This window comes from Athene noctua, chromosome 6, assembly GCF_965140245.1.
Source record: "Athene noctua chromosome 6, bAthNoc1.hap1.1, whole genome shotgun sequence".
NCBI lineage: Eukaryota > Metazoa > Chordata > Aves > Strigiformes > Strigidae > Athene > Athene noctua.
The window spans coordinates 34,645,229-34,662,634 of NC_134042.1; the positions used below are offsets into that span (position 1 = coordinate 34,645,229).

General features: G+C 42.4%; 1 protein-coding gene across 1 annotated transcript; it reads right to left on the reverse strand.

Annotated features, from left to right (window-relative positions):
* Window positions 1–252: 252 nt before the first annotated feature.
* GPR68 (G protein-coupled receptor 68) lies at window positions 253–1,404 on the reverse strand. Its single transcript, XM_074909353.1, has one exon. The coding sequence runs from the start codon at window positions 1,384–1,386 to the stop codon at window positions 310–312; it is 1,077 nt and encodes a 358-aa protein (XP_074765454.1). The 5' UTR covers window positions 1,387–1,404; the 3' UTR covers window positions 253–309.
* Between the last annotated feature and the right edge of the window lie 16,002 nt (window positions 1,405–17,406).

Consider the following 17,406-nt stretch of genomic DNA (forward strand, 5'->3'; position numbering starts at 1 on the left):
TTTAAGATGAATTCAGCAGAACCACACACCATGAGTACTAGGCTTATTCCAGTCAATGCAGTCAAGACAACAGGTTTTGAGCGGTACCACAATGATCACAGACACGTGATTGTAGCTGAACTGACTTGGCGTGTGCTTTCCTCACTATTGCCAAGGTCTAAGCACCTCCAGAAATGACCTCACCATACTGCATTGCTAATAAGCCTTTGGGAGGTAACACCATCCATTGTAATACATGAATAATTCAGATGGATACACAAACAGGGCCATAGCTGCAGCTTCTAGATTAATGTCCTTTTTTGATAAATGCTATAGGCTGCCCATGATAGTTGTGGAGGAGTCCTTCATTCCAGCACCATCATGTGATATCAGTAATAACCCCGGTTGTTGCTCATGCTGTGGTCTGTTGGGAGTTTCTGGAGCATTCAGTGGATAGGATTCCTTTGTCTCAGTCCTCAGACACCCTAAACATGTTAAACAGGAGTCTCGCATCTTGGCAAAGTTCTGGTAAGTGCTTTCACTGGAAAAACAGTACAATACCGGATCAGCAACACAGTTAAAAGTAGTCAACAGGAGAGAAACATGGTAAATATTAAATATTTTCTCAGCAAATGAGCAGTTGTTCTCCAACAAGCTGCGAACCACGAGTAGAATGTGGTATGGTCCGAAGCAAACTAAAAAAATGAACACAGTGCTTGAAACCAGTCGTTTAATTTGGATTTTCTTCTTCTTTTGAGTGCCATGACTCTTGTGGACAACTCGTAAAATTCCACAGTAAGAGAAAGCCAGCAGAAAGAAGGGGAAAAGGAAGCCAGCAGAGAAGCGGTAGTAATTGACATTGTGCTCCCATTCTTTGATGGGGTAATGCTCAAAGCACACCACGTGGCTCTCAGCATCCATACTGATCTCCCCGTGTGTAAAGACAAAGCAGCATGTCATTATTTCTTTGGTCCAGATAACAGTGCTCACAATTGCAGCGGCCTTCATTGTCCGAAACTGTTGAAACCGAAAAGGGTGCACTACTGCGAGATAGCGGTCAATGGAGATGCAGCAGAGGAAGCCCACACTGATATAGATATTCTCATACAAGAGGATGCCACAAATTTTGCACAGCAGCTCATTGTAGGTCCAATTGTCATGCTGTAAAACATACTGAAGCCAAAAAGGCAAAGAAAATATGTAGAGCAGGTCTGCTACAGTCAAATTGCAAAGGTAGATACCCAATTCATTTTTAGCCTTGATCTGTAAATACCCATAGTACAGTGACAGGCAGTTAGCTGGCAAGCCTAATATAAATACAAATACATATACCACAGGTGATAATGTCTGGTGGATGTTGTGATCAATAGTGCAATTCTCAGTTGCATTCTCTGTGAAATTCACCATCTTCTACGTCTCTCTGTGTATTACTCATCAGGGTCCTGAGTGAACAGATGTAAAATTTAATTTCATTCAGTTTCATGTATCACTTGTTTCCTCCACAAAGCTTTAGGCTGAAGTGATGACTTGCTGCGGGATATTATTAACCTAAAGGTAAAACATATGAAAATCTTCAGAAGGGATAAGATGGTCAAATACATATTACGGTTTTCAGTTAGCTGCCTTTTCCTAGCACTAAGTTTCCTAGAGTCTTTGATAAAAGATAAAGTCTGTCTGGGAAATCATTATTCAGATGAGCAAGTCCTAGTACTTACCAGAAAAGTACCAGAAAATTTTGTGTCCAAGAATCCCAAAGCAAATTACAAACATTCGTCGCTTTACCTTTGCAAGTGAAGAAATATCTCTGTTTTGCAGATAATGCACAAAAGCAGTAATCTGATTTGTCCATGATAGAGAAAACCATCTCTGGCAAACCAGCAGTCTATTCAGACTTCCTTAGAGGATGCAGGGTGCACAAAACATTATTTTTTTTAATTTCCATTTCTTCAATTTCCCTTTAGATACAAAAGAGTATGGAATATGCAGTTCAACCCATCAGGATTTAAAAAAAAAAAAAAAAAATTTTTAGCAGTCTCTCTTACAGTTACTTGTAAACACAATCCTGAATGCAAGCTGTCTTTCTCTGTCAGAAGAACACTGTTAAAATCTGATATAACGTATCCCCATGGTCTCAGTCCTACAAGATATGCTATTACAGAATAATTATTTGCCATTGGCTCTCAAAAACACTCATTTATTGTTACTACTTACACATTTGTATCTTCCCTTTTCATCTTCATTGAATATGAACATAATTGTTTTAATCTGAAGAATCTTCTATAATCCAAGCACATACCCATACAGACGATTCCTATACTATACTATTACTACTTAATACACTTACAAAAATCACTGATGACAACGGGTTAGCACTCAGTTCAACTAGGAGTTGAGCGTTCAGCCTTGAGTCGGCTCACAGTAACTAAACCCTAGACTAAAAAAAGTATCACATTCAGCATTTTATCACCCTGTGCTATATTCACATTGGCACAAATGCTCAGGACTGCAAAACAGTGGGGCAAACTGCCCGGCCTGAAGGGGATATATGTTTTACCTGATGATGCAGAGCAGTGAGACTGTACGTCTTTCAATCTCTTCCCAGAAAATGCACGGTTGTAGTGTATACTTCTGTAAGGTTAACAGTTTGTGTACTCTTTCAACAGCTTCAGTTAATATGGATTCAAAAGGAGACAGCACTATCCAGGGACAAAGATAAGGCCTTGCTGCTTTTTCCTGTTTACTATCCTAATCTGTATTTTTGTCATCATCTTCTGTCCTGTCTAGGAACATACAATTTTTTCCAAGGCAACTCTTAAGAAAACATGACCATACTACAGTAAAACTACTGTCAGCTGCAGCATTTGAGGATGCTACTGTCAAATAATTTTTTTTTCAAATAGCGGTGGGCTTTACTCCTGTAGAAATTGAAAGAAAATCACTTCCTTTAGGCCAGAAAACAAATGCCTGCCTGAAATAAGTGACTAAACCTGCAAAGACTTTCAGTGTTTAGCTTCACCCTGTGTAGCAGAGTCTCCCAGGAATCACTTCAAAATTAAGGACACATGTAAATATTTAAGAATTTGAATGTGGTTTACATTCTTTTGCTTTTCCTCTTTTTCTTACCAACAGACAGAATATCATCCCCAGTTTTGGTGGAAATATTCTTGGGGTTCTCAGATACCTTCAGTCATGAAACAACAGGCCAGCGTAAGCTCATCTCTCTCAAAATGTCTAACTTCATTTTCCAATGCAACTTGTGTGAAAGTCTGGTCAAGTCTAGCACAGTGCAAGGTCTGCTCTCCTTCCCTCACTCTCATGCAGCAACTTTGGGGGTTAAGAGACTTACCCCCTCCATTGTGGGTAGTACAATAGTTATTATGGATAAATCAAGCACAGCAGGATAAATGCTGCTTAAGGCACCCAGTCACAGATACCTATGGTTCAGTCTGAAGTTTGCTCCATAAACTTCCCATGGAATAATGATGATACTGTTAGCAATGCAGACATGTACAGCAGAAATTAATCATTAAATCACATAAAAATTTCCCAAAGGACTGTTACTTAGGGGCCATTGGCTCTCCTGTAACACCATCCAGTGCACTGTGCATTTCTCAATGGCTTCATAACCATCACACATGGTTTTCTGTCTACAGAAGACCTGGATCCACACACACAAGGAGAGCACACAGAATCTTTGCCAAGGTAAAACCTACTTACTGCGCCCCACCTTTTCCAGTCCAGAGCTCCAGGCCAAGTACAACTGTATTTGGGTTTTTATTTAATACCATTTCATTTCTGTATAATAATTTGGTGACTTTTACACGTAAGAGTTTGCCTGTACAGGATGATTGGTAGACCTAATCAGAGTCTAAAATGCCTACAAATCTGCTATCTGTCATCTACTCTACCAACTAAAAGCGTCCAGTCAGTGTCCAGCTCCTGTTGATAAGGCCAATTTGAAAGCTGTCAACAATTTTGAAAAGTCTAAACTGTCTTTATATGTCTAGCATAGTTCAAAAGAGCTGAGTTTTGCTCAGTGTCACCCAGTGAGTCAATATGGAACACAGTATGAGAAAAAGCAGATGTACTCTACAGTTGCACTGTTTTTTGGAAATGTTTCTTTTCCTCAAAGAACTCAAAATATTTTAATTAAATCATGTTTATGTCATGGAGAACATGATTGTAAAAATAATTTCTGTTTAGCTTAAAAGTCTTGCCAGAATGCAGAACGTGAAGGAGACAGAAAAGGTCTTACTGATATGACGTTATGCTAATATAAAACTCAGTCGTGCTTACAGCAACATTTCCTGCTCCCGGAGGAAGTGCTGGAGTGGGCTGTTTCAGGGGGCAGGAAGAGAAGGCTGGGTGTTACCAATCTTCTTGCCTTATACCAACAAACCCTCCCCAAAGACGGGGATGACAAAGGTCCAGATTTTTGCTTGCCCAATAGCTGTTTTATATTGCTCTTCTGATGAGTGGCAGCAGTGAGCAAGAAAATCCTTCCCATGTTTCAACCTCCTTAGCACATGGGCTCTGGGAAACCTTGGTGCCCTCTGACCTCCTGTGCCTGGCTAGGGACAGGCTTAGTAGCCAAATGGGAAATACAAAGGCAGTTCACTTTTGTCTCAGCACCAAGTATACCAGCATAGCTGTGCACTGGCCAGGGACTGAAACTGTATGATACCAGTACTGCTGAAAAAGCACGAGTACTGCGATGGCAGTGTTAAACAGATGGGTGCAGAAGAGCTCTCCATGTTACACACAATACACAGTGGAAACTGAGGGAAAGGTGATGCAGGGTATGGGAGGGAAAAGAACTGACCTTGTCTGGATAGGAAGAGGAGAAAAATTTAAAGAGTTGCTGTATAAAAAACATCTGGGGTGCAGATAATCATAAAGCTAAAAGCAGTTACGAATAGGAACACACAAACATCCCATTTAGACAGTTTTAATACGGAAATAGTGCAGCTGCATGATTTTTTAGAGCATAGTTTATGTAACACCTTCAGTATCATGAGTCTGCAGACATTTCCAGGCAATATTTCTCTCTCATATATGCCCACATCTTTTAGATGATACCCATCTAAGCCCAGGTCTTGGAAAAAAATTGCAAGAGTCTTACCAGCTACATGAGCTTTAACAAATTCTCTTGTTCCTAGACAAAAAATAAAGACAAAGATCGCTGGGCTTCAGAGAGTTTCACTTTTTCTTGGTTTAAACGAGCCAACTTCCATTACTCACAAGAGGCTCTTTTCTTCCCAAACTCCTTTGTGCCTTAACTGTTGACAAAAACAGGACTCCCCACTGCACTGTGAGCCATGGAGCAGCTCACATGTTAAGCATTGTCTGCTGGTGTCAGCAGAGGAAATAGCTCAGAGCCACTTTTGCTAACAGCCTCTTCAGCTCAGACCAAGTACTAGCATGGAGCCTGGGGGGCGGTATTTCAGTTTCAATGAACATTGCTACAATCTTCCTCATAAGAAAACTGTATGCAGTTAGACCTACACAGGCATTTGCAAAAGTTCTGCATGCAGTTTGTCTCATCTACAAAGCACTTGTTTCTGTGAACAGGGAGTGTAACATGGTCATGTGCCTTTATGTGACAGTAGCTCTCCTGTTGTTTAATCTGCCTCTACAATGCAGACAGACCTGAGTCATGTGGCTGTCGTAGCAGGACTTGCACTGTGGTTGAATGTCTTAGAACCAGAAACCTGAGGTTTTTTCAATTTAGAATTTGGTTCAGATCATTACTCATACAAACTCCTGCCCTTAAATTCACACGCTAAGCTTCCCCCACCACTTGGGGGTTTGTCAGCTTGGTTTGATCCTGGTTCACAAAGCCTAGAAGAATAAGGTCAGATAAAGAAACCAGGAAGCAATGACCAGCAGCACAGATTAGGGACCAGTCAAACAATATAAACTATGCAGAAACTGGCTAACATCCTTAGAGCAAGTTTAAAAAAAAAATGTAGAAGAAAGTGGAAATTGGGGTGCGTAACCAAGTATGAGAAAATGGGACAATGATATTTGGATTCCATCAGAAGAATTATGATTTAAAAGAAGGACCTGTTGGTGCAGGTCCAGAGGAGGGCTACGAAAATGATCAGGGGGCTGGAACAGGTCTCCCCGGAGCCTTCTCTTCTTCGGGCTGAACAATCCCAGCTCTCTCAGCCTGTCCTCATAGAAGAGGTGCTCCAGGCACCTGATCATTTTCATGGCCCTCCTCTAGACTCACTCCCACAGGTCCATGTCCTTCTTATGTTGGGGCTCCAGAGCTGGATGCAGCACTCCAGGTGGGGTTTCACAAGAGCAGAATAGAGGAGGAGAATCACCTCCCTCACCCTGCTGGTCACACTTCTCTTGATGCAGCCCAGGGTACAGTTGGCTTTCTGGGCTGTGAGCACGCATTGTTGGGTCATGTGAGCTTCTCATCAACCAACACCCACAGGTCCTTCTCCTCATGGCTGCTCTTAATTCACTCATCACCCAGCCTGTATTTGTGCATGGGATTGCCTCAACCCATGTGCAGGTCCTTGCACTTGGCCTTGTTAAACTTCATGAGGTTTGCACAGGCCCACCGCTCAAGCGCCCTCTGAATGGCATCCCTCCCCTCCAGTGTGTTAACTGCACCACACAACTGGGTGTCATTGGCAAACTTGCTGAAGGTGCACTCAGTCCCACTGTACACATCACCAGCAAAGACATTAAACAGCGCCAGTCCCAATACTGACCCCTGAGGAACACCAATCGTCAGCGCTCTCTGCTTGGACATGAAGCCATTGACCACAACTCTTTGAGTGTAACCATACAGGCAACTCCTTATCCACTGAGTGGTCCATCCATCAAATCCATGTCTCTCCAATTTGTCAGTCATGATTTGCCCTTAGTGAAGCCATGTTGGCTGTCACCAGTCACCTCCTTATTTTCTATGTGCCCTAGCATAGTTTCCAGAAGGATCCACTCCATGATCTTGCTGGGCATAGAGGTGAGACTGACTGGACTGTAGTTCCTCAGGTCTTCCTTTTTTCCCTTTTTGAAAACAGGGGTTATGTTTCCCCTTTTCCAGTCAACAGAAGCTTCACCAGACTGCCATGACTTCTCAAATATGATGGATAGTGGCTCAGCCACTTCATCCACCAGTTCCCTCGGGACCCTCGGATGCATCTCATGAGGTGCCATGGACATGTGCACCTTCAGGTTCCTTACATGGTCTTGAACCCGATCTTCTCCTACAGTGGGTGGTTCTTCCTTCTCCCAGTCCCTGCCTTTGCCTTCTGCATCTTGCACAGTGTAGCTGGAGCCCTTGCTGGTGAAGACTGGAGCAAAAAAGTTGCTGAGTACCTCCACTTTCTCCATATCCCAGGTGACCAGGCTTCCTGTTTCCTTCTGGAAGGGACCCATATTTTTCCTAGTCTTCCTTTGATCATCAACATACCTACTGAAGCTTTTTTTGTTGCCCTTGATGTCCCTGGACAGATTTAATTCTATCAGGGCTGTGGCCTTCCTAACCTGATCCTTGGGATAGAAAATACACTTACTAAATCAGCAGATTATACTGACTTGTTAAGGAGTATATAACACAAACAGGATTTAAGATGATCTTGGCCTGAAAACAAAACAAAGTCCATTGAAGGCAAATGTAAAATTACTGTGTTTGGAAAGAAAAAAAATAATTGGATTGTCAGTATGCAATGGAGAATACCTGGCTGTGCAGCAGGATGGATAACAATGCACTTATATTCTATCTGTTACTGCTGAAAATAAAAGAATTACAGTGGGATGCCGTACTTAAAGCTTTGGCATGAAGTCAGGTGTCCTCTCTGCTCACCACTGGTGAAGTCTCTGGAACATTTTGAGCTCTAAGAAATACACAGGTAAATTAGAAAAAGTCCAAATATTCTGGGCAACCAAACGATACAATCCCCATCTCTCTGTCTTCATAAATTCAAAATTATATTCTGTTACAGACAGGAGTTCTCTGAAGGTAAATTGATAGTGTTTGTGAAGCACTCAAATGTCCTACCAATGACTGCCACAGATAAAACAATGAATGACAGGCACCTTTGTTAGAGGAGGAAACAATTCTAGTGAATAAGGTGTTTTATCCTTGTTCATCACTTGGAATAAGGCAACACATTACCCAGGCACTCACAGGGGCACAATACAAAGCCATGGAGATACTCTTAAGCACAGACTGTTAGCTCAGGGATCAGAAACAGCAAAGTTGAGGCAGTGAGATGCTTGGCCTGGCAGATAAAAGAAAAAGGTGCTGTCAGGCCTGGAAGAAATCCAAGGTAATGCCCATCTACTGCATTATGTTTCTACAGGAAAAGTGCTCAGATTTGGCTCAAGCATCTCAGTAGGGCACTGGTTTTGTTGAGTTCAGAGTTGGCATGGCTCATATTGACACAGAAGTCCAGTACAAATAACAGTTCTATTCATTAAAGATCATAGCCTGGTTTAAATATGCAAGTGGGCTAAAAACGAAGTTGCACTAGAGACCTTAAGATTTCTAATTCCCAACCCTAGCGTACCTGTAATGCTCACCTTTTCATGCTGCTCATTTTATGTGCACCATCAAGGATTCTTTATAGGCCACAGGATTAATTTCTCTACTGACCATACCATGGTTTTTTTTAATTGGATCAGTTTCTAAACCATTCTCAGTGAAACCGTAATTAAACATATACCACTTTAAAGGCAGATCCATGGTGCTTAAGAGTATAAATTATGTTACTACAACAGGAAGTGTGCAGAAATATTTTTATCAAACCTCCGAGTGAAGAGCAGCTGGCTGCAAGGAGTTTTGTTTGTGTCTTCTGCTGGTGGTGTTGTTTGTAAAGCAGAAAGGCTACTTCCCTGCTATACTTACTTCACCTTTCTTTTTTCTGTCTGTTTTTTTGCATTAGAATAAACTCTGTATGTCCTTCACTTTGCAAGAGAGTCTTACCAGAAGCATACAGTAAAAAAAAGACTGTATCTTTTTAAACCTCTGAAACCTTCTTACGTAAATTGGAAAAAAAAAAAAAAAAGGCAGAAACTCAATTCCTTCTTAAATTGAATTCCGTTCTAAAGTTAATTTAGGTCTATACACAACACATCCAGTGTTTGTTAACTTGTGAGTGGACCTTTCTAACATGAACCTCTGTATACAATATTTATTACTCTGTGTATCCGTTTCAGTGGGAAGAAACCATAAAAATATTCTGTAAATTACAAATCACTTTACTTTTGTCATTATTGTCTGACTCCATTTATAAACCTATTGTCAAAGTAGGAAGACAGCAACATTTTTCCAGAAACCACATAAACAAAAGACTAATTAGTCACCGATGTCCAATTTTCCCTAACACAGACATGCAATTATTTACAGCACTGGGTAAATCACTTCATTTGCTCAAACTCTGATATCCTGGGAATTTGTCCCAGCTTCTTCATTTCTGCTTACCAAATTTCTCTGAAGCTCGTTACATTACATATTTTATTGCTAAAACTTCAGACGCCATCTGGCCCACAGTGGTGGGGTAGTTGAGGGTTTCATACCCTCAACTTGTAAATTTGTCATTAGGAATTGATCATGTGGATTTGAGTAACAGGTTCATGTTAAAATACTTGAATCATGAATCTTTTTTCTTCCTCATAGTGAATTTGATGCTTGTCCAAAGCTGAGAAATTTGCTGAGTCCATAAGTTGAGAAATTTGACCTGTGCAGTCTAACATAAGCAGTGTGGGCTGATGAATGCAACGCAGCTAGAAGCCAATGCAGAAGGCCCACATATATTAACTACGTGATTAATTCAAATAATTTCATGACCCCTAAATCTAGTTCCAGTGCTTATTTCCCATTCAGTAATGACATGGTAATGTAGTTTAATCTTACAAGTGTCCTGGCTCACAGATCATGAAGCTCTGTAAGGAACAGTATGGAACACAAACATAAATGTTCTCTGTTCAACCCCCTTTATAAGCCAAACAAACAATCAAACTCTCAGTTAAGCAGGAAGCCACCTAGAAAGCAAGCAGCTAAGCATTTCTGAATAGCCATGAAGAGTTAAGGCACCACACACCAGTAACTTGTAATAACACATTACCCTGTAGGCTACACCAGGAGAGGTCACAGGAAAAACTTGTTGAAACACAAAATTTACATTCCTGGAAAATGTAAATATTTCAGAAAAAAATGCCCTGAAAAACCCAGGAGGTTTTAATCTTGGGCTCACATATGTCATTTTAATTAGAGCACTGAGTATCCAGCTTCTTTCTTACCTGATGTGCAAACTGCTGTATATGGCATATTATGTATTTCCATACAATACAAGTCAGTAATAAAGCATATGCTATTTTACAGTAGAATGCCAGGAAGGATGCAGGGGGTCCAGAGGTCACACACAGAACTGAGGTCAACAACACACTTTTATAGAACACACACCCCACCCCCCCCCCACACACACACAGATCACATCGGGATCTCTCAGCAGGCTGTGGGTACTGCCCCTCCATCCTGTGCACCTCTGTAAGGCTCTGAGGTGCACGGATCCTCTGGGATCCACCAGCTGTGGTCAGAAGAAGGGCAGGGGAAAGGTCAGATGTCTATCAAAGCTGAAGACTGAAGGAGATGGGCTTGTTTAGTCTGAAGAAGACCAGATTGAGGGCAAACACAGCAACAACATTCAAACATGTTAATGATTGTTGCAAAGATGCGAAAGGCTAGGTTAAACACAATGAAAAACTTTCCACTAACAAAGACAAGTAGAGCACTGGGATAGATGCTCTTGAGACCTTCTCATTCTGTTCACTCCTATTGTTTGCCAGGTGACATGACACAACTCATCCCTATTAGTGACATGCAATAACATGGAAAAAAATTGTATAAACCTGACATGAAGCAAAATCATCTCTGCAAAGGAATTTTGTTTTTAAAAAATAATAGGAACATTATTATTTGTATGAAAGTTTTTTAATTTTGAAAGTTTTTTCCCAGAAATGCCTCATGGTTTGAGCCCAGAGGGCAAGTGAATACCATGCAGCTACTGACTTGCCCCTTCTTCCTCAGGAATGTGAAGGAGAAAATAAATAAAAAGGCTTGGGAATTGAGATAAGGACAGAAAGGGATCACTCACCCATTATGGGCAAAAGACAGACTCATTAGGGGAAGAAAAAGAAAAAGAACATCAATTTAATTCAAATGCTAACAACACCACCACATAACAGAGTGGACAGAAGTACTACCACACCTTAGAAACACCTTCCCCTCACCCCTCTCTTCTTCCCATGCTCAGTTTTTCCTCTCCATTTCTTCACCTCCTTCCCTCCAGATGTACAAGGGGCAGTGAATGGGGGTTGTGGTCAGTTCTGCTGCTTTTTCCTCCTCAAGGTGGGGGCAAGTCCTTGTATTCGTCCTCTGCTCCAGCATGATTCCCCTCTCACAGGAGACAGTCCTCCCTGAACTGTCTCTGATGTGAGCCCTTCCCACAGGCCACAGCCCTCCCTGAGCTGCTCCAGCACGGGTCCCTGCCACATGCTGCAGTCCTCCCAGTGCCAGACTACAACAGCGGGAGCTTCTTTCCCCAGAGTCCCAGACTTCTTTGAGCACAGCCCCCTGTGCTGGTGTGGGGTCCTCCATGAGCTGCACGTGAGCATCTGCTCCACCGGTGACCTCCATGGCAGGTGTGCTGGGTTTGAGTGGTGGGGCTTTTGGTAGCAGGGGAAGTGGCTACAGGGGGGAAGGGTTACCCTTGTGAGAAGTTTCTTGAAAGCTCCCCTGGCTCCAAGCTGGACACACCTCTGGCTAAGGTTGAGCCAGTTAGCGATGGTGGCTGTGCCTCTGTGATAACATATTTAAGAAGGGCAACCTGGAAGGGGGTTGGGACTTTGAGAAGGAGTTACAAGAAGGACACCTGTGTGAACACTGAGGTCAGTGGAAGGAAGGAGGAGAGAGTGGGGGAGGTGTGCTGGAGCTGAGAGCCCCCCTGTATCCTGTGGTCAGACGGCAGGGCCACCCCCTGCCACCTATGGGGGTCACTGAGGAGCAGAGATCAGCCTGCAGCCTGTGGAGGACCCCGGGACTCTGGGAAGAAGCAGCCCCCGCTGTTGTGTTCAGTGCTGGGAGGACTGCAGCACATAGAGGTGACCCATACTGGAGCATCTCAAGAGAATGCATCCTGTGGGGACAACTCACAGAGGAGAGAGATTGTGGAGGACACTCTCCCACGAGAGGGGAGCCACTTGGAGCAGGGGGAAGAATGTAGCAGAGTGTTCCCCCCTCCCTGCAGGAGAAGTGTTGGACTGACTGCACCTCTCATCCCCTGCCCCTATGCTGCTGGGGGAGGAAGAGGTAGAGATATCGGGAACAAAACTGAGCCTGGGAAAAAGAGAGGGGTGAGGGGAGGTGTTTTTAAGATATTATAATGCTTCTTACTGTCCCATTCTGTCTGTTAAGTGTAGTTAGTGTTTTGAATTAACGTGATGGGGTTTTATTCTTCCCCTAAGAAGCCTGTCTTTTTCCTGTGACCATAATGGGTGAGCCACCCCTCCCTGTCCTTATGTCCATCCCTGAGCCTTTTGATTAATTTTTTCCTTCCCAGTGCTGGGGGTTATGGGGTGAGTGAACATCTGCATGGTGCTCAGTTGCCCTCTGGGCTCAAACCACAACAGGTAGCAGGGGCACAGCCCTCCCTCTCACCACGGGCTGCAGGGGAGTCTCTGCTCCAGCGCATCTTGCCCTCTTCCTCCTCCTTTCTTCCACTGACCTCTGTTTGCATAGGTATTTCCCTCACAATTCCAACTCCTCCTTCCAGGTTCCCCTTCTTAAATATGTTATCAGAAAGGTGCAGCCACCATGGCTAATTGGCCCGGCCTTGGTGCAAAGGCGGGTCCAACTTGGAACTGGGGTGCTTTGAGAAGCTTCTCACGCAGGCCACTGCTGTAGCCCCCTCCCCAGTTACCAAAAAACCCTGCCACACACACAGACCCAACACAAAATGAAAGCCATATTGAAGTGAAATCTATATGACTTCACATGCACAAAAACTAATACCAAAAAAAAAAAAAAATCCATGTTCTACTGCTGTACCATTTCATTTCAGGTTTTTATGACTGGACTTCTTAGATGAGGCCTGCACATATGAAGGACAAAATGACATGGAGGATAAAGGAAGGCAGATAGGATAATAAGCACAGTTAGTCCAGTATCTCAGACTACTACTTATTCTTTATCTAGGATTAGGGCCTTTTTACCAAATGCAAGGTCTGAACAACTGGTTGAACACAGAGAAGTGCTAAAAAGAAACACCACTTTGGAAACCCCCTATTCATGGTAATAAGCTCATACAATGTGTAATTTCAGGCAAGCAGTCCAAGTGGTATCAGGAAGGTGAATCACGTATCAGGAATTAGTCATGCCATAGCTGCCTCAAAGCTTTTAAAAATGATCCTCATCTGCCCCCTCCTTCCTGCTGTTAAAGATCAGCCAAGTGGACTATACGACCCTTCAAGTATTTCACCACGGAGCTTTTGTTGCGAGCTCCTACCCACAGGGGACATCTCCCTGAGGCTTTGTGGATGACTTGCTTGAGTACAGAACAGCAGGTGGAGGAAAATACATCACACCACTTTCTGCAGAAATCTTGCATCCCTATATTCCTCAAAGAACAACTGAAAATCTTCCTTTCCCCTCAACAAAAACCTCAGCCGAATCAACCTCCCTCTCCCCCACAACCCTCCTTGTCACAGAAGTCAAAGCAGCGTTCTGTCTCTATTGCACAAGCAGGAAAGTAAGTAACAATCGATCATAGGCAACAGAACTGCTTATAATACTGAACCTGTGCACCGATCCTCATTGAAAACAAGACAATAAAATCCAAGATTATGCAGGTTTTACTTTTTTAGAAGCCACACGAGCCATGATCAACATGCAATACTACCAGTAAGAAACAAGGACTGGAAAAACTGTGTTGTAGCCTGGGATTAAGAAACAGGAACTTCACCCTTCTGAACTAAACGAGCTCTGATTCATTTTACCATCTACGGCCTTGGGGAAAAATTACTCTTCTGATTCATTTTCACAAACTCTGTATTATTGCCTCTTTTGATGCTTCAGCCTGCTCTGACACCAGCACTTGTGCTCCATCAGGCAATGCCAGATGTCTTGCATAGAAATCAGTGACTTAAGGCTTAGGTCATACCTGTATTGCATTTCAATGATTTTCACCCTCCTTGTTTTGCCAGTGTGCCTCTCTACCCCCAGCCATACAGCCTCTGCTTCGCAGCATGACTGCCCGAAGGGAGCCATGGCCCCAGGGGAGTCACCCCACAGACTTCTCAGCAGCCTGAGCATGGGCCCCCCATTTACAGCACACGGGCCACAGCACACTGCTGGCATCCCGTACCGGTGAGCATGCACGCACCAAGGCTCAGCCAAGTGAGTCAGTTGGTTAGCCCGTACCTTCACCCAGATGCTTACAGCACTACACAGACATAGCTAATGTGTGTGTGGAGAGCAGCTTGCTCTCTGTACACCTATGCCCTCACAGAAAGGGGAGGGGCTGCTGACAACATGCAAGGCAGTCCCTTCTGTCAAGCCTCCCCAGCATCACTCGCTGGTTACAAGGGAAAAGTATTGTTCAAAAACTAACAAGTTGGAGACCAAAGGAAGGCCCAAATTATCTTTCTGCTTGCATATTTTATAATGCCATTGCCTCCAGACAACACAAGGTATAATTAAACCCAAGTATCAGCACATCGTACCGTCCAAACAGAACTATCTCATTAACCAAAAGTGGTTTGGAAAGTAACCAAACATTCATCTGTACAATTTTCTCTCCCCCTTACTGACAGTTCAGTGGATAGAACTGATTTTGCAGTGCTGCTGATGAGCAGTAGCTTGGGACATCAATAATCAATGTTTGACTAATAATGTTTGACAAATAACAAAGACTGAGAGAAAGATTTTGCCTGCTACATCTAACTGAAATGTGGCTGAAACACTTCCATGTCTAAAGAGATTGAGCACATCTCCTGTTGAAGGAGAATGTTAACATTTTCATTACTCCACGCATCAGCAAGTAATGATACATTCAATAAAGTCATCTCTCTTTTAAATGCTATTTTCTGCATATATGATTCAGCATATGATTCATTTTGTACAGCAAAAGTTTTAAGACATGGTAAAGTGAAAAGCTGTTTGCAGTAGCTGGAGATTTTTCCCTTCTTACCCTGATTTTTCTTTGACTTAATTCTTTTTCTTCTAGTTGGAATTTATTTTAATCAGAGATTAAATTCATCATAGGATAGGAGCCTTTTCAACTGAAGCACTTAACACTGTGTGCACTCTCATCATCTAAGACTGTAATAATTATTTTGTGCCTTTACACTGTGTTTGTGTTTCTGACTTACAGTGATTCCCATTGTGCATTTCAAACATGTTTCTGTTCTAGATCCAATTCTTTCTAGTCTAGCACACCATCCGCCCTTCCACACACTGCTGTTTAGCTGTGCTCATTTCCTTTCAGACTCAAGTTGAGTCTTTTTTGGCTTCTGTTCTGTATTTCTGTATTTATTCCTTGGATCCAGCACTGGGGGGCATGGGGTGTGTGCACATGCATTTGTGCATGTCTTCAAATAGTCCCCACCTAGCCAATAGAGATTTAGCTCTTCTAAGCAATCCCTTTTTGCTGCCTTTAATTAAACTTCCTTCTATTTTTTTTTTTAAGTTTCCCTTTTGGAGATTAACCAGGTTTCCTTTAGATCTAAGTCAATATTCGCATGCAAGGCGTGTTCTCCAATGTTATTTCTCAGACTTCTCATGATTATGTAGAAGCAGTGCACCTTGCAGGTTTTCCTCTGTGCTCTTTCCCTCATTGTTGCTCTTGCTCCCTAGACAACTATTGAAAACTTCAGTCCTTTTTTTTTTTTTTTTTTTTTAAACTCAAGGATACAGGACTCCAACAACCTAGTCCCTAAAGGATAAATCATTCTAAACAGTGATGGCATCTGTATCTTCAGCCTTGCTTACATTTTCATTTCCTGAATTTTCCTTTCCTCAAATCCCTTAATTTTAATTTAAAAAATTCTTTTAGTATTCACATGATTCTAAGTGCTAGTGTCTTGCTTTCATTAAGATTTAAACAAAGTCTGTCTTTTCCTTACTCCTGAGTGTCCTCATTTCCTGATGTATATGAATTCATCTTCCCTCCTCCGTTTTCTTAGTCATACCTTGAAACTGCCTATCTCTATACCTCTGTCTGGCCTTACATATGGTGGGAGAAGCCTTCCTCAGCACAGTGCTACAAAAGCCCTGTACTTCAGCATCCTGTCTATGAGCCTAAATGTTCTTTCCAGCACCTCTCTATCTCACCCTTTGGATGACACTGGCATCCAAACAGGCAGTGACTGCCCACCTCCCCTGTGTCAGGTTTGCCACCTCTCTCCTGGGAGACAAATCCCAGCATCCTGCTTGGAGGCACAAACTCAGCCAACTATCTGCTTGAAAACCATCTGACCCTTCTTTAGTCAATTTTTAACAAAAACTGGAACAACCTGTCCCTAATAACGGTATTAATCTGGATAAAAGAGTTTACACAGAAAAATTGAAAAAAGTAGTTGAAGAACCATGACCTCACAGAAATGAAAAAAAGCACTTCTTTAATATCAGAGAAACAACTCACAGCAAAAGCAGCAACCTTACTGTAAACCATTCACACTTCCCAGCATGCATCTGACTAGAGAAAAGGAAGAGAATCAAATACGTATTACAGGGGAGTCCTGACAAGCTCTTGGGCAGGAGATGGTAAAGGTGGCACAGGAGATGCTGGATTCCAAACTTGAGAGCTGTTCAGAAACCCAGATCCTGCTCTGGGGTGGAGGTGTAAGACCATCTCTGAAATTCGGACACAAGTTCAAGTTCCAAATAATAATGTCCTGACATAATAAGTTAAGTGATCTTAGTTTAAAATCTCTTGCAAGATTAAAAGACAATTGCTATTTTGAAAGCTATGTCTCATCTCTTCTTAAACATGGAGTATACAACAGATACACCCTCTAATTAGATACATGTGTAGACAATAAATCATTATCCATCACAGAGTAAAAATTCTCCTTCTTCCTTTGGCAGATGGAAGACAAAATGTTACCAGATATAAAATGCTCAAATTCTAGTTGTTACTAAAATATTGAGTTATAAGAAAGCCAAACCAAGAGATCTCTGTAATAATATTTCCATTCTTCCCTACTGACGTTGCCCATTTTAGCATTTTATTCAGGTGTCACTGAAGTGACTTAAGTTTGATAGTTTGACTGCATTTGCTTCTGTAATGCATTCATTTTTGATCTCCCCTTCCTCTGTTAGCTGTCTAGCCTCTCTTCAAAGCTATGTGTCTTTACTGTTAACCCATAGCAAACAATGTGAGAGAAAGGAAGCTTGAAACCTTG

Bases quoted from the DNA above. Each gene is read 5' to 3' on its own strand.
- GPR68 (XM_074909353.1), bottom strand. From the start codon at position 1,386: ATGGTGAATTTCACAGAGAATGCAACTGAGAATTGCACTATTGATCAC.